This window comes from Phodopus roborovskii, unplaced genomic scaffold (genome assembly GCF_943737965.1).
Source record: "Phodopus roborovskii unplaced genomic scaffold, PHOROB, whole genome shotgun sequence".
Taxonomy (NCBI): Eukaryota; Metazoa; Chordata; class Mammalia; order Rodentia; family Cricetidae; genus Phodopus; species Phodopus roborovskii.
In genome coordinates, this window is record NW_026125577.1 from 2,004,703 (window position 1) to 2,023,324 (window position 18,622).

The window sequence follows — 18,622 nt, forward strand, 5'->3', positions numbered from 1 at the left end:
GACTATAGCTCTTGAAATTTGAGTTACAGTACATATAGTATTAGGTTGAATTCATGCAATTTTAGCCTTCTTAAGGAGACTTAACCTCTCGATTGCCTTAACAAAATGTTTTCTGCATAGCCCTCAAAACAATAGTAACTATGAATATTGCATATTTAAATGGTAACATCTTCGTTTTTAAAAGATCTATTTTATTTTTTAACACATGGATGTGTATATCTGTGGGGTAAGGGTCTGTGCATGTGAATGTATGCTTGTAGAAGCCAGAGGTATCAGATCCCCACAAGCTGGAGTTAAGAGTGAGCCTCCTGATTTGGGTTGTCTTAACCAAACCCAGCCCTCTGTAACCACTGAGTCATCTCTCCAGCACCTCTTTAATTCCTTCATTCTTCCATGTGTGTGGCACTTACACGCTTTCCTCTTTCTTTTTTGAGGTAAGGTAGCATGTAATGGAAATTGGTCTCACACTCATTATGTAGCCAAGGATGAGCTTGTATCTCCCTGGTGCGGATTACAGGTATATACTACCACACCTTATAAAACCATGTATTTTTTTAAAATTCAACTTTCTTGCCAGGCTTCTAATTGTCAGGGATGTTTGTAGGTTTGGGAATGAGGATGTGCTGAGGAACAGACTGTTAGGGAACCTGGGGAAACCATGAAATTATCAGAAACTCACTGATGTTTGGTAATTTGTATGCTGTCATTAGATGATGATCTGAGAGCAATTAACTACTTTTACATTACAGTTTGGGAAGTTGAGGGTTTTTTTTTTTTTTTTGGTAATTGAATGTGTGGAGATGATGTTTGCTTTGTGAGGAAATATGCCACTCTAGCATTTCAGAGGCAATTGCCTGGTGTTACTGAACAGAAGTGACAAAAATATAAAAACAGCCCAGAAATATTTATGAGGAACTTCTGATAAGCTCCACAATTTCTCAAAAGAAGTTCATTGTAGAGTAAATACCATATGAAATTCACTTTTGAGTGGAACATCAATTGAATATGTGTCTGCAGACTTAAACAGGCATCCTGCTGAATTTTATTTGTGTTTACTTTTGTAATTACTGCTTCTGTTGATATCTATTTCCAGTTATCTGTGTTAATTATGTGCTTCTTTTACCTATATATTCTGTGCAGTGTTTGTTTCTTCTCTGACTGAGTTACCAGGCTCACCTTGACTTGTGTCTCTCCTCTGCTTCATCTATTGACAGAGTGGTTGCAAGCAGCTTGATTGCACTACTCAGTGCCCATGATTGTGTTGGGCAACAGGTAGGGTTCAGTTAATATTGCTAAGTAAGCATGAAGGCGAGGGTATAATGATTTCACTAGACCCAAGATAAATGACAAATGGGTGTTTATTGGGGAACACTTACACAGTAAGTGACTGTCTTTAGGAAAGGGCTGACAGCCATGATGTGCTAGAGAGAATGGTCTAGTGACCTAGATCAGAGAACGTGAGTATGTGCGGACCTCTCTCCAGGGAGCTATAAGAAGGCCTTCTGTTGAACATGAGCAGATTATTGAGAGCAACTTCACTGTGCTCTGTTCTTAGCATAAATAAACCACAGTACTGACTCAGGATCTCTTCTTTGTGCTCAGATTAGAAGTCAAGAGCCTTAAATTGGTCCTGCTTTCTAATGACTTATTGGGGCTTTTAATGAAAATGAGTTCCCTGTGTGTTCCACTGACAAACTGGCAAAAACAGCTGGAAACTGTGGTTTCGTAGTGACTTCAGTTCCTGTTTACTTATTTTTAGGTTTTTCAAGATGGTTTCTCCGTGTAGCCAGGACTATCCTGGAACTCACTCTGTAGACAAGGCTGGCCTTGAACTCACAGAGATCCACCTGCCTCTGCCTCCTGAGTGCTGGGATTAAAGGCGTGCACCACCACCCAGCTAGGCAACAAGGCTTTTCTAAAGAAGTACTCAAGAGTATAATTAATGGTAGTAGAGAAGTTTATCTATTAACAAAACAACTGAGTACACTACCTCTGGGGGCAATAAATTTGTTCTTTGAAAATCTCTGCCTCTCATTTCTGATGGACTCGGCTACCAGTGCATGAAGAGTACCTTTAAGGATTCTCTTGAGCTTTTGCATTTTGTCATATCTTATTGCAGAAACTGTCTCTCTGGTAAGTGTATGCCTTGAGTTTTCCAAGTGATGATGCATCCATTACCTCTTTTTATCGTCTTATTTGTGAGAATACTGTTCCCTGTGATGCAAACCACTTCATCTCTTGGTGTATCTTTTTATTCCTGTCTTAAAAAAAAAAATGAGTTTTGACTATAACATTCAAAACAGTCCACAAATTGATGGCTTGGGCACTGGATTTGGCAGATGAGTTTGTTTGGCTGTAATACCTTTTAATTAAAACACTTAGCATGCTTAAGGGGGTGGAGCAGCCTTTAAAAGGTATAGAGGGAATTATAGGGTAGTTTAGACTCAAGGTCTTCTGTCTTCAAAGTCACTCTAGTACCTGGAGAAACATTTGCAGTTATTAAATACTTAGGAATTATTTTAGAGAGGCATAGTGATGACTTTACCTTTTATTTATTTTTTAAGAAAAGCAAATGGCTGCAAACTTTTCCCCCCTCTTCTCTTTTATTCTTTCTTGCATTTACTTCTCTGCCAGTGTATTTAGAACTTTCTGTGGTAACAGCCACATAGTATTGTTTGTTTTCTTTCTCCTCTCATTTTCCCCTTCTTTCCCGTTTTCTTCCTTCTGTGTCCTGCTCTGCCCCCTTTTAATTAAATAATCCAATTTAGACAAAAGTACATTGTGAAATCTTGGCAGTCTTTATCTGTGATTTATGCTGAAAAAAAAGAGAGAGATATAGCACTTGTGCTTGAGGCCTGTGAGTTTGACAGAAGAAAGTAGCTTTTGTATGCAGCGGCAGCGCCGTATGTTTTAAGACTGTTTTCCAAGGGAAGAAGATTGACAGGGTTGTTGTTGCTCTCACAGTACCATCTCTCTGTTCTCAGAGGTCTAGTACTTTTAACCTGATACACAATGCACCATACATACAGTTTTGTCTGTTTTGTAATCTGCCATTTCACATATGTGCCAATATACATGTATGATACCATTCTAAAATTGCTGGTTTATCGACTATGTATTTGCAGACTAATAGATATTACCCATTACAAGGGGAATATGATCCATATCACATCATGAGAATAAATGTCTATTTTCCATCATTTATTGTTACTGTTGTTGTTATTGTTAGTTTGAGTCAGATCTTGGTGTTTCCCTAAGCTGATATTGAACTTGTGTAGTCTAGGCTAGTTGGTGGATTAGGGACTAAGTCACAATAAAGAGAAATGGGATTTTATGTTAACTAACTAATAGATGTTTACTCATTTAAGATTGGGTCTTGTTGTCTATTTGAGGTAGGCTGGTCTCAAACTTTGACTCTTCAGTCTCCTATTTGCTGGGCCAACAGGCATGTGCCACTGTGCCTTCTTTTGTTACTGTGATATTTTTCTTTCCCTCCCTCCCTTAAATTAAACATAATTTCTTATTGAATCTTTGGGAATTTCACATCATGCACTCCAATTCCAATGCTCACCTTACAGTCCCTCCACATCCTCCCTCACTCCTGCAGCACCCCCAAAGAAAATTTTAGAAAATCAAAACGAAACAAACAAAAAACCCCAAAACCAACAAAACAAAAAACCCACAAAAGTTTGAACTTTTAAAAAAGATTTATTTATTTATTATATATACAGTATTCTGTCTTCATGTTTGCCTGCACACCATAAGAGGGCATCAGATCTCATTGTAGATGGTTGTGAGCCACCATGTGGTTGTTAGGAACTGAACTCGGGACCTCTGGAAGAGCAGCCAGTGCTCTTAACCACTGAACCATTTCTCTAGCCCTGAACATCTGTTTAGTATATTTGAGCCTTCTAGATTTCTGTCTATGCAGTCTTTGCTTTTTTATTGAATTCTTGGTGGTGGTACTGATTTGTAGGTATTCTGTGTATATTTATAAAAATGAACTCTTGTGATTTGTGGAATCCTTAATTTTGTTTTGATGTTTTACAGGAAATATCCTATTTTCCAAAATACTTTTTTAAGCAACATTTAATTACTGTTTTAAAAATTTAGGTGACATTCATTAGTCTTTTATGGCTCAGGATACACTTTAGGAATAACAACCAATGTTAGCCAGTGGCCTCCACACACAATGTGATCTGCACACCATCATATGTAAGTGTGCACATATCCTTGCACACATATACATGTACCTATACCTTCATATGAGGAAGGAAATAGTATAGTTTCTTTTAGCCCTGGAGACTAAGGCAAAGCATATGTTCTGCTATTGAGCTACACTGTACTCCTACAGCACATCTCAGTTTTAAAGACTGAGCTCGTTTTAGATTGTTCTATGCCATAGATGTGACTTTCAGAGTAATTGTAGAACTATAATGTGTTTTAAATATTTGGAGCTTTGGGAAGGAGAGGTGGCTCAGCAGTTAAGAACACTCATTGTTCTTTTAGATGACTTGGGTTTGATTCCCACACTCGCACAATGACTTAAAATTGTCTGAAACTCCAGTTCCAGGGGATCCAGTACTCTCTTCTGACCCCCACTAGGCATGTAGGCATGCTCATGGTACACATACATTCATGCAAGCAAACATTCATACACATGCAATTAAGTAAACATAAAAATTTAAGGTATTCATAGCACTTGTGGGGGTTAGAGGACAACTTGGAGGAGTTGGCTTTCTCCTTCTACCATGTTCTTGGAAGCCATCTCTCCAGATCCTAATTTTTTTTTTTTTTTTTGGTTATTCTTTGGGATTTCTTTATGCAGAGATCCAAGTTGCCCGGGGATAAAGTTTTTAAGTAGCTTTCTGTTTATTTTTGCTTGCTTACTTCTATGTGAATTTTAGAATGAATTATCTGGCTTTTTAAGATTTTCATTAATTTGCTAGTGGCTTGCAAAACATTTAAAGATTAATTTGGGAGAAATAAAATCATATAATGTTGAATTTATTTAAGAACATGAAATTTTATTAGTTCATGTCATTTTTTATACCCCTTAGGGGAGAGTATAACTACAAACAAACAAACAACAACAACCAAACAAACCCACAAATATTTTTAATGTCTGCTTCCTTGGAATTTATTTGCAAATGATGGAATTTCTTCTTTCTGTTTTTATTCCTATTTCTTCCTTAATCAAAACTGCTTTTGTCAGCACCTCTAGCACATTGTAAAATGATTATGTTGAAATGGATATTTTGTTTTGCTTCTTAGTTTCAGTACTCCTATCTTTTTCTGTTGTATATGTTGGCTTTTCAGTTGAGATGAAACTGGTTATTTTCAAAGTTGTTATTGTGCTTCAGTTTTTTAAAGAAAGCCAACCAGAAAGATCTTAAGCTGAAAGAAAAATTGAGAGGCCCATACAAAGAATTTGTTTTTCCCTGGACTATAAAGGCTAGTTGCCAGCTAGCCTGATAGTTCATTGGCTCAAACCAAATACCTGTATTTATTTGCTACTAACAAATATTATCCTGTTTAACTCAGAACATGAGCATCAGAACATTACATGATATATTAGTACTTTCTAATCCATTCTTTCTTTACCATCTGTCTTAATATCTGCGTAATGCATTACAGTTCAGAATCATGTATTTCGTTTGGTTTCTGGTCTCTTTAGTTCTTCAGCCTGGAATCATTTTTCTGTGACTTTGGCAAATTCACTCTTTGGAAGATCACATGAAGATTGATGAGAATAGATTCTATGTTGGATTTCCTCAATGTTTCCTTCGTCCTTTATAAGAATGTCTTATAAATGTCTGACCATGCCTCCGTGACTTTCAGGTTTGCTTCCCATGCACTGCCAATTTCTGTACAATCACTAACAAGTCTGGGTTCTTCTGTTTTGATTATTTAACTGGACTCATGTGTGAATTGATAAGAGTAGTGAAGCAAGTGGGTTTGAGACTCAGCCACTGACTTTGTTATATGTTGAACTATAGAATCATCCAGGATCAATGTTAGAAATTCAGAAATAGCCAAAGAATATAGATGATGAAGTTGTCGATTATGTTATTATTACTTTTCTTTATTATATTGATTAGGCTAATTCTTTTTGCTACCATTTAAGTATACACATTTGACAACAAGATTGGTGACTTGGCTGAATGAGTTGGGCTGAACTGTTCTTCTGATGAGCTTTCTGTCAGCCATTATATATTTAAAGCATTTTATAATCTTCAGGGTGTGAGTGGATATTGTGGATGTTCTGCTGTTCATCCTGATTTGATGGCTTATTTCAATATACAGTTGAGTTGTCAATCTTTTAATTATTTTAATAAGGAAGATGTTCTTTAATTGAAATTAACTTTTAAGAGCTTTTTGAAATGAAAATAAACACATCATAGTAGCCTATTTAAAATTGGAAGGTTATGAGAAGAGTACCAAATTGGATTTTATGTTCATTTTGGTACTAAATAAGAATTGAGTCTCAATTAAATTAAATAACACTCATATACAAATAACAGCGCTATATGTCTCTGGGTTGGTACAATCGAAGTGGATGAGTGGAACACGTGCCAACAGTAAATGGTGGTTATCTTTGACACACCTGAGATGAGTGCCTGTCTGCCTGCTGTTGTAGGGATACAAACTGCTTGGACACTAGTATTCCAATGCTTGCAGTTCTTTAGGCAGAGATGTCACTTTAGTCCTCGTCTTTCAGTTCCCAAAAGCTGCTCTTTCCTGTCACTTTCTTCCTGAAGCTGAGAGCTGCTGTGAAATGCTAGATTGTTGTAACTCGGGAGCAACAGTAATGTGCTGAGGACCTGGCATCTGATTGTCTTTTTTCCAGTCTCTCTTTTCTCTTACATATTACATTTCCTTAAAGGAGATGAGGAAAGAGAGCTATTTATTGTTTGTAGGGTAAGTCTAGAATTAAGTTAAGGATTCTCCTTTGAAATTCGGGTATATCATGAAACTTTTGTAATTTTATACATGTGTACGATGTGTCTTGGTCATTCCTATCCCCCACTCCATTCCTTCCTCTCCCCCCCCCCCACCCCCATACTAGTCTCCATCATAATATCCTATCTTCCTCACAATTTTATGTCTTACCCACAGCGTCCAGTTGGGTCATCCACTGAAGCCCTGGTAACTACCAGTGTCTTCCTCACCATCCACTAGTTGCTCTTATCTCCTCACTGAGAGGTAGAGCATAAGGGGGCCTCCCTCCCTCCCATGCTGAGGGATTATAACTCTCCTCATCTTGATAATAAAACTCTTAATTTGGAAGAGTTTATAAGAATTCTTGCCATTTTATTTTCCTGGCTTCATTCTTTATAAAAATGAAACGTCTTCCAAGGTATTTTATACCTTGGGCAAACTGCACATCTGCTTTGTACCGTTGTTTTGTAGGTCCATAGGGAAAATAGGGACCACATGCCATAACATCTCTCACCCTAAATAAACTGCACATAGGTCTCCTGTGGATAGTTTTTTTTTTTTTTTTTTAAATTAGGGCTTTCCACCTTTCAGTTAATACTTCTTTAGTTACATTTGGACAGACTTGAAAAGTACTTGTATTGATTGCTATTCTAAAAGTTCTTTTTTAAAAAATGTAGCTGTTCTGAACAGAGTTTTGCCTTTCTCTCCCTTCTAGGCCCAGATTGCCTTCCTTCAAGGGGAGAGGAAAGGTCAAGAAAACTTGAAGAAAGATCTTGTGAGGAGGATCAAAATGTTGGAATATGCTCTGAAGCAGGAAAGGTAATTCAGTACAATCCCTCTGTCCTAACCATCTTCATTATCCTGCTATTTCTTAGCTAAAATCACATCTTAATTTTATGTGCTCCTGAACCCGAGTAGGGAATAAACATTTTATGTATGATTGCAATATGTTAATCTTACCATGAGTAACAGTAACTTCAGTAAGGTGATTTACATGGTCTAAAATATGTTAGCCACATTTATCTATTCACACTCCTTATATAAAGCTTATGTTCTTCTAGACTTAGACTGACATCCTTTTCTCTACACTGCACCTCCTGCTATGTATGTATGTATATATGTATGTATGTATGTTTCTTTGTTTGGAGATAGGGTTTCATACAACCTAGCCTCAGACTCACTGGGTAGACTATGCTGGCCTTAAACACTTCAACCTTCTGCATCTTAACCCCCATCTACTAGGATTATGGGTCATTATCCACTCTTGTGTTTCTGTGTTTTATGTAATTTTGTCTGTTTTTCTTGGGCGCTGCACATGTTGTGCAGGTACTCTCTCATTGAGCTATATGCCTAGTACTCAACCACTTATAGAGTGTATGCTTCAAACCCAGGAGAAGGGGCTGAGGTGCCTATTTAACATATCACAGCAGACCTGGCCTCCAGTTTGTCCCAGTATCCTTCAGTTCCCTACCTGTTACAGGATATGGCTGGCATATTCCACCTCTACCTTGATCTCTTCAGCCCAGGGGCTGAGCTGCCTTTCCACCTGAGGTTCTTCCTATGTAATCCAGACATTTTGGTTACCTGCCCCTTGTTTTGTACCTTTAACCTCCTCTCCCACCCCCCCCCCCCCGCCCACACCCACCTCCCTACCTACCTACCTATCTACCTCAGCCTGGTCCTGTCCACTCAGAACTCTTGAAGATGTCCCTTCCTCTACCTACACTCTCTTTTTATCTACAGTAAACTTCCTCCTCTACCATATCTAAAAGCAGTCAAGTCTTTTCCTTTCCTTTTATTTCTTTATTCATAGAGTAAAATTATATTTTAATTGTAAAGGAAATTTCTATAATGGTTCTCCGTTTTTTATGATGTGATATTCAAATTTGATTTTCTTCCTTCCTTCTTTTCTTTTTGATTTTTTTGAGATAGGGTTTCTCTGTGTAGCTTTGTAGACCAGGATGGCCTTAAATGCACAGAGATTTGCCTGTCTCCTGAGTGCTGGGATTAAAAGTATGCACCACTACCACCCTGATTTCAGTTTAATAAAGTTTCTTAAGAAAAAAAAAAATTGGAGTCAGATGCCCAAATTCCCAAATATTGTCTATAAATGTTTGTTTTCATTTAAATGGACTTGGTTATATAAAATAAATAAAAAAAAAAGAAAAAAAATTGCTCTGATTGACAATACCGTTTCATAGACTTTAAAAATTTTTTTATCCCTTTGTGCCTTTTTGAGAGGAAAGCTTGCCTTTTTTGCTAGTGTTAGTTACATTTGGGTCATAAGTAAAGGGAAACAGGTCACATGTGAGAGTTTAGGAAATTATCATGTGGATTCAGTTTCTTTAACAGATAGTCTTCAGATTTTTTTATTAGCAGTCTGAAGTAGTTCATTGTTTTCAGTAATCTGAACATTTGAAATCCTGGGATTAGAATCCTCTGTTTTAGTAAATTTTTGCCTTATTTTTGATAGTCGCTGTTTTTATTTCATTTTGAAGTTGGCAAATGAACTGTGTATAAAACCACTATAAAATAACATTAACATAAAATATTTTTAAATGTTGAGAAATTGATACACAAGAGGTTTTTCTAGCCGGTGAAAAATAAATGCATTTTTCTACTCCTCAAATTGATTGAAAGTGACATTAAGGAGATAGAAAGAAAAGCATTTTAAGAAGTGTGTAATTTACAGATTTTGAGATTTCAAGCCATCTTCACTGTAGGTTTTCCTAGAGGGGAGAGAGATGAGAGCAGTAATAGATGTGCTGTTTCAAGTACTGTGTGTCCTAGCTTCCTTTCTATTGCTGTGATAAAAACCTATGCAGACTTGTGGGGAAGGCTGTTCTTCATCTTAGAACTCCCAGGTCACAGTTCATCCCTGAAGGAAGTCAGGGCAGGAACTCCAGGCAGGACCCTGGGGCAGGAGCTAAAGCAGAGACTGTGAGGAACTCTGTTTTCTGGCTTGCTCCATTTGCTTTGGCTTTTGTTGTTTTTGTTTTCCTTCATTTTCAAAAATGTAAGTATTTTTATGTATATGGGTTTTGTGTGTGTGTGTGTGTGTGTGTGTGTGTGTGTGTGTGTGTGTGTGTACGTACATGTATGTCTGTGCACAGTCTGCAGAGGCCAGAAGAGGGCAATGGGTTTCCTGGGACTAAGTTATAGACAGTTGTGAGCTTCCATGTGATTTCTGGGAATTGAACCCAGGACCTCTGGAAGAGCAGCCAGCACTCTTAACTGCTAAGTCATCTCTCCAACCCCTCCATTTGGTTTCCTATACAACTCAGGACCACCTGCCAGGGGTAGCAGTGCCTACAGTAGGCTGAGTCCTCCTACATCAATCTTTAATCAAGAAAATACCCTACAAATATTCCCACGGACTAATCTGATGGAGACAATACTTTAATTATCGTTTCCCCTTCCCCAGGTTACTGGAGTTTGTGTCAAGTTGACAAACCAGTACAGTGTCCAGACCCAGAGACTTAAAAAACTAAATAATTGTTGTAGAATTATAAGTCAGATCTCTCCAGGCAGAATCTAAAGCCTGTACTATTTATTATTTTGTTATCTATAAGGCGGTAGAACTAAAACACACAATTACCAGAAATGTGTGTGGAGGAGAGGTGCATGTTCACACACATGAAGGCTTGTATCTAGACTTATAAACCACAGAAGTGCACTGAGGCACTGGGGGGCTGAAGTAAAACTATATATATGATATGTAGAGGGGTCAGAAAGGAGGGAACAGCTGCACCACTATCCCTAAGAGGCTTGAGCAGCATCATGACAGATAAGGGGCCACATTAGAACCAAGAAATGTACTCAGTAATCATGTGTGCTGGGCATTAGAGTGGAGTGGGCAACGTTATTTGATGAATGCAAGTAGAGTTTGGTACACAGGATTCAGATTGTGGAGTCTACTTGAGAAGTTCAGAAATTCACCCAAAATGTGGTAGGAAATATGGAAAACTTTCAAAATATTTATATCAAATGATCTGAGCTAATTGGAGAATTGTAAGAATTCTTTTATACTCTTTACTCAGGTTTACCAACTATTTTGCTTAATTATAGTGTCTATGAGCCTGTTGTTTTTTCCCTAAATTATTTGCTTAACTCTCTCCTAACTAGTTAATGTATAATTTCTTTGTTGTTGTTGTTGTTGTTGTTTTCCTCTGTTTTCTAAGAGCAAGAACCTTCTCTTATCTAGCTACCATGTCCTATTAGTGAAACTCAATGTTAATGTAATTCTTTACTTGTTTTGATAGTGATCCAGTCTGGGATCATGCAGCTAGGGCAAGGTTTTAAGCATGACATACAGTTTAGTAATTAATACCTCCCTGGGGAGTGTACTGGGAAGATCTGCTTATCAGGGCAGGAACATTATAATAAATGAGAAACAATAAACATAGTACCTGCTGGAATACAGAAGATCTGCCATAAAACATTCTGAGTACACAAGAGTCTAAAATGTGGAGATGGCATCCTAAAGACAGAAGGGAAAATCAAGAAGGGCTCCCAGGTTTCTGTCTTGGGAGGGAGCCAGTGGAACAAAGAGGACGCGGATGGCTAGTAAGGCGTGTCATAGGAGAGAAAACTGGTTGGAGCCTGGGAAGCAGGTGATTAGGAAAGGGATAAGGAGGAAGAGCCACAAAAGGAGTGTTGAGGAAGAGAGCATTGGGAAGCAGAAGGAGAAGGAGTGTACACTGGCAGATGCTGGAGCCGTCTCCAAGCAAGCTGTGGCTGTGTAGTCATTGGGCTTTGCCCATTGGGGCCTGTTAATGTCCTTGACTGGGTGGCTCCCCAGACTTGGCAAGAACAGGAGCCAGGTCACAGGAAGGAGCAGAGGGAAGGGACAGTGGGGACAGGCGAGCCTGCTGACTGTTTCCAGATGATTGTAGATCAGAAGAGCAAGAACTGGTTACGTCTAGGAAGATTTCTTACCCCATCCCCCCTTCTTTAGTAGAGAGATCAAAACTAATTTTGGTTCTTTGGGTGTTCATGGGGTGGTTTGGGACTTTTTCTGATCTAGTGGCACTTGTTTTGTTCAGTTTGATTAGTTATTTTCCCTTTGGACAGAGTCTTGATGTGTAGCTCAGGTTGGTCTAGAGCTCACATTCATCTGTCATGGAATCCCTGTCGTCTCTGGGTGCTGGGGTACAGGCATGCCTCATCATGTACAGCTGCAATGAAACTTAAAAATAAAAAGGTTCATTATTATTATTCTTAGTTTATTTCACACATGTGGGTGTTTCGCCTGTGTACATCATGTGGGCACCATGTGTGGGCTTGGTATTCACAGAGACCAGAAGAGAGTGTTGGAATCCCCTGGAACTGGAGTTACACAAAGTTGTAAGCTGCCATGTGGGTGCTGAGAGTCAAACTCAAGTCCTCTGGAAGAGTAGCTAGTGATTTTAATTAACTACTGAGCAATCTCTCAGGATATCACCATAAATACAAAGCATGTTCTTTGTATCATGGAACATTTGGTTTCTTTTCAGTCCAAAGTTATTTTTCTAGTGCTTTAATACTGGGTATTACAAATTAAAAAAGGAATAATCATGTTATATCCCTGCATTAATATACCTGGTTAATTTCAAGCTGTTCCTATATAAGTAGCACTTGTTTGGTGTTTTCTTTGAATTCTGTTCTTTCTCATTCTTTTGCTCACTAAATCTAGTGTTTGTAGCATTTTGGCCTACTGAATGTTTATGTTTTAGGAGACAAGGTTTGTCCTAAACACAGTAGTTGTTTGTAAAAATTCAGACAATTATCTTGTACATCGTACTGATTGAAATTTAGTTAAAGATCTCATGTTACTTTTTGTATAGTTTTATGTGACACTACATTTTGCAGAATTAGATAATCCTTTGTCCACATTCTTCAGATACATGCTTACAGTGCTTATCCCAGTTTGTAATAGTTATGATTTTCCCATGTCTTAGGCATCCTCTTGTTTTCACTCTTACCTCACTGTAAGTTGCAGGTTATTTCCAGCAGTCAGCATATCAGCTTGCATATGGTAAGGATCCAATGGTTTGTTGAAATTAGGGAATGGGGAGACGGTTCAGAGGTTAAAGTGCTTGCCATTTAAGTATAAGGACTAGAGTTCAGATCCCCAGCTGCCCCCACTCTCAAGAAAACCAGGCACAGTAGCACTTAGCTTTAACCCCAGCATGACGTCAGAGATAGGCATGGAGCTTTACTGACTAGCTGATAAAACTGAAATGGAGAGCTCTGAGTTCAGTGAAGACCCTGTCTCAAAAAACAGCATACAAAATAATAATGGAAGATTCTTAACCTTGACTTCTGGCTTCTATACACACATTTGCATACTTGCATACCAGCACACTTACTTGTGCGCGCGCACACATAACATGTGTGCACACACAAACACACAAGCATTCAACATATAAGATGTGAGTGAACATGTTTTTTTTTTTTACTTCCATTTTGTTTATGAGGCTGTTTATTTTTTTAAAGATTTATTTATTTATTTATTTATTTATTTATTTATTTATTATGTACACAGTGTTCTGCCAGCATGTATGCCTGCACACTAGAAGAGAGCATCAGATCTCATTATAGATGGTTGTGAGCCACCGTGTGGTTGCTGGGAATTGAACTCAGAACTTCTGGAAGAGCAGCAAGAACTTAGGAGACAGAGCTTGTCCTAAACACAAGTTATTTACATATTTTGGCTTGGTCTTAATTTTTTTGTGAAATAGTAGTTGTTAATGTGACTGTTTTGTTCCATATGTTGTATTTAATGTTTTCTGATTATTTTAAAAATAACTTCTGTTGCAGCTTTTTTCTAAGACTACTAGAATGCATGTTATATTGGGAAATTCTTTCTCAATGTGTGTTTACATAATATAAATAAGGTTCCTACAGTTTGTGGCTACTTTTATTTGAATGTTACCGTTATCCCTCATCAGGCCTTGTGACTTTTAAGAAGCTAGTGTTAACTTTGTCTTATGGGAGATGGTGATGAAATTTTTCTGTAAATCTGAAGAATGGCATTTATATTAAGAACCTTACTTTCTTATAACTGTAGTCAAGCTAATGTTCCCACAGCTTACCTTTTGAACATCAGTTCTATTTCAAATATATGGAAATAGATTTGAAAACTTTTAGTTCAGCGATGAATTCATTGTTTTAAAAGACACATTGGAAATATGGAGAATCATGTTCTAGATAATTTAGTACTTATAATCTTGTAAATTGCCTTAAAACTCCCCTCTATAGAAAAACTAGTAAATTTTTAAAAATACAGTTTTTCTCTGACTACAAAATGATTATTGAAAAATAATGAAGAATGACTTTGGTAACGCATATCAGAGTGAATAATTTTCTTTATCTAACTTTAAATTATATAAAATCTTATGATGTGTTCCATCCTTTTTTAAAAATATTAACTTATTTTTATGTTTTTTTGTGTTTGTGTGTATTTTTTGCCTGTATATATGTGTGTATATATACCATGTGTGTGCCTGGTGATGAGGAGGGCTTCAGATCCCTGGAAATATGGTTATAGATAATTGTGAGCCAGGAAGAGTAACCAGTGCTCTTAACTGATGAACCATCTACCCAGAACACCCCCCATACATACACCCCACCATACACACCCCCATACACACCCCACTTACACACCCCACCATACACACCCCACCATAGACACCCCCTACACACCCCACCATACATACCCCACCATACATACCCCACCATACACACCCCACCATAGACACCCCCTACACACCCCACCATACATACCCCATTATATACACCCTACCATACACACCCCTATACACACACCACCATACTTACCCCACCCCATCATACACCCCCTACTACACACACCCCACAATACACACCCCATCATACACACCCTCACCACACATACCCCCACCACACATACCCCCATACTCACCCCACCATACACACCCCCATTTACACTCCCATAATTAGGCCTTCACACACATTAACACCCATACATACCCCACCATATACACACACTCCACACACACCCCACCATACACACATCCTACCATACATACCCCACCATATACACCCTACCATACACACTCCCATACATACCCCACACACACTCATTCACACACCCCCATACACACCCCACTGTACACACACACCATACTCACCACCATACACACCCTACCATACACCCCTCACTACATACCCCCCACACCATACACACCACTATATATACACCCCATACATCCTCACCATACACACAACTCCATACACACCCCACCATACATACCCCACCACACACACCTCCCACCATACACCCCCCACACAACCCATACACACCCCCACCATACACACCCCCCACAACCCATACACACCCTGACATACACACCTCCCACCATACACACACCCCTCACATACCCATACACACACACACCCCACCACTTGCACAGCATTCATTTTTTTTTTTTTTATAAGAAGGAAATATTTTCTATTTGGCTATGTTGCCTTTTCCTTCATTTTCACTTTGGTTCTGAAAATTATTGTTTATTTCTATATTTTCATTGTTGTCTGTCAACTCATTGGATATTTACTTACAAAAAGCTTTATAGAGAGAATTAAAATATGCAACTATATTAAGCATATGTGTTTTTTGTTTTTCAGTTAATCTTTAAAAATAAAATCACCTTATCTGGATCATTTTTCTTGAAACAAGAAAGACCTGAGATGCTTAAATCAGATGGCTAGGCCAGTTAAGCTGAAAATAATAATACTCTGCTAACTTTAAAAGGAAATTAGACAGTCTTCCTAATTGTGTGTTTTTTTTTTTTTCCTGATGTCAACTAAGGGAAATTTTTAACCATTACTGCTAGAATATCTTATTGAACAGGGATGATTGCATCTTGGTTTTTGTCATGCTGTGATGGCTCACCATAAGAATATCTGATGGATTGTAAATACCCAGTGAGGCACATAACAAAATAGGTAATGTTTCTTTTTAAGATAAACTCAAATATTGGGAAAGGCTAATCTTAATAAATTAGATTATACAGTGAAGAAGTCTTTTATTCATGGATATAATTCAGCTTAAAGTCATCAAGAAAATTTGAATATAACAGAAACTAGAATTTATATGGTATAAATGTGGTTTTTTTACTTCTATTGTTATTCCTTTGTTTCATTATAATGACAGTTGGTGATTCAACAACAAAAAAGGCAAGCATTTTTTTGTTCCTTATTATTTTGACACTCTGGAAATCTCAGAGCCTTTGACAATTCTAGGCATGTTTAGCCAGGACTGTTGCACACTTATAACTTCTCTTATATATCTTAAAACTTATTTAACTATGTTTTAATCTGGCTTATATTTTCTCATTTCTTTGTTAGAGCCAAGTACCACAAGTTGAAATATGGAACAGAACTGAATCAGGGAGACATGAAGCCTCCAAGCTATGATTCTGGTAAGCTACTTATAAAGGAAGTTACATATTAAAAAGTGAATGTCTAATATTTTGCAGAAACATTTGAAACTAAGTATATATTTGCATCCTATCTTTTGCTGTCTTGTCTCTTGGGCACTAACCATTTAGTCTCATGAGATCGTTTTGGAGCACTTTCTTTTTCTTCATTTACCTCTTTTAGTTCACAATTTTCTGCCTAAATTCTACATATAGTAGATGGTTCCGACATAGTGGGGTAGCATGCACCAACCTCACTTCTATGCATGAGCAAAACAAAGTGTATGCTGTCCTTGAAATCCATGACGGAGCAGAACTATGGAGACTGTCAAGAGCATAGGCAGATGGCAAATCCCTGAAGCATGATGCCACCATAGTCAGAGCACATGCCTAAGTTGTACCAGGCCTAAATTTAATCCTCAGTATTGCCAGTAAACAAAAAGCAAGCAAGCTTGACCCCTTAAGTGTACTTTATTACTTAACAGAAACGCAGGGTTTGTTCATTGGCAGGTGTAAAGGAAATGTGAGGAAAATTGTACCAAAGCTATTACCATATTTAAATTTTGTCTTATTTCAGATGTAATTCTTATTCAGCTAGTGAAGGTATTAGAAATCATTCTATCTTTTATTAAAATCCATAATTCTAGGGACTTCATTAACTTTAATTCTTGAAATAATCATTTAATAAAGATACGGTTATTTTCATTTTATGTATGCAAAACTTAAACTCAGGAAGTTGGAAATTTTTACCTGAGGTTAACCAGTCATTAAATGATGTGGAATATAGAATTGAACTCAGCCTTATCTAACTTAGAAATTCATATTCTTCCCATTTCTGCACATTTAAACACACTGGAGAAGTTTTCCAAAATGAATTCCAAATGTAGTAGTCTTTTGGTTTTTCTGTATTGCTTTGGAGCTTGTCTTGGACTAGCTCTGTAGACCAGGCTAGCCTTGAACTCACAGAGATCCGCCTGTCTTTGCCTCCCTAGTGCTGGGATCAAAGGTGTGTGCCACCAACGCCTGGCCCAGAATATTACAAATATGCTCTTGAGATTTTCCTGAATGTTTTGATATTTGTTGTCTCTGCTGACTTCTAATTTTATTAATTTAAGTGTTCTATGTCTTTTAGCCTATTCAGCTCAGGGTTATCAATCCTGCCTATCTTTCCAAGGCACTAACTAATCATTTTACATATTCTTTGCAATTTTTCCATTTCATTTATTTCTGACCTGGTGTTGATAATTTCTTTCCACCTATTGCTTTTTGGGTTTTCATTTGTTCTTGTTTTTTCAAACTTTTTTTTTTTTTTTTTTTTTTTTTTTTGGTTTTCGAGACAGGGTTTCTCTGTGGCTTTGGAAGCTGTCCTGGAACTTGCTCTCGAACCAGGCTGCCCTCAAAGTCACAGAGATCCACCTGCCTCTGAGTGCTAGGATTAAAGGTGTACACCACCACCATCTAGCATTTTTTTTCAAACTTTTGAGGTGTGTTTTAAGTTACTTATTTGAGTTCTTATTCTTTCCTTATTTCTTTGAATTTTAAGTTGTGCATGCTCACATGAGTGCTTGTAGAGGCCAGAAGAGGGCACTGAGTCCCCTGGAGCTGGAGTTAACAGGTGGCTCTGAGCCACGTGATGTAGATGCCGAGAACTGAACTCAGGACCCTCTGAAAGAACAGTGCATACTCTTAACTGCCGAGCCCCTCTCCAGTCCCTCTTTCTGCTTTTGTATTCTTTTTTAATTATTATTTTTTTATTTTACATGTGGATCCCAGTTCCCCCTCCCTCAATCCCTCCCTCCTACCCTCTCTCCTGCTTTTGTACGTGCACTGCTTTTGTAGTCTTATTTGTAGATACTTAATGCTGAAAGTTTCCCTCTTAGGTTTGCTTTCCTTTTATCCCATAGGTTTTTGTATATTGTGTTTTCGTTTCAATTTCATTTCAAGATTTTTTTTTTTCTTTCTTCATTTCTTCAGTGTCTGGTTTTGTTTAGTCAGGTTCTCACTATGTAGCCTCTGCTCTCTGTAGAACATGTAAGTTTCACTCACAAACATCTGCCTGCCTCTGTACCAGCACACTAGCTGAATACTTACTGTGTTTTCAGTCTCCATTACCGTGTGTGTTCTGTAGTTTCCTTTGCTATTGATAACAAGCTTTATTACATTGTGGTCAAATAGAATACATAGAGTTATTTCAATTTTTCTAAATTTGTTGAGATTTGCTTTGGGTCCCAGAGCCTGAT

General features: G+C 37.7%; 1 protein-coding gene across 2 annotated transcripts in view; it reads left to right on the top strand.

Annotated features, from left to right (window-relative positions):
- Positions 1-18,622, top strand: part of Strn (striatin) — an 84,210-nt gene that overhangs the window by 26,733 nt on the left and 38,855 nt on the right. For both annotated transcript variants that reach the window (XM_051177896.1, XM_051177897.1), the window contains exons 2-3: positions 7,658-7,761; positions 16,312-16,385. In XM_051177896.1, the coding sequence (XP_051033853.1) occupies positions 7,658-7,761; positions 16,312-16,385 (178 nt within the window). The remainder of the gene's footprint in view (positions 1-7,657; positions 7,762-16,311; positions 16,386-18,622) is intronic.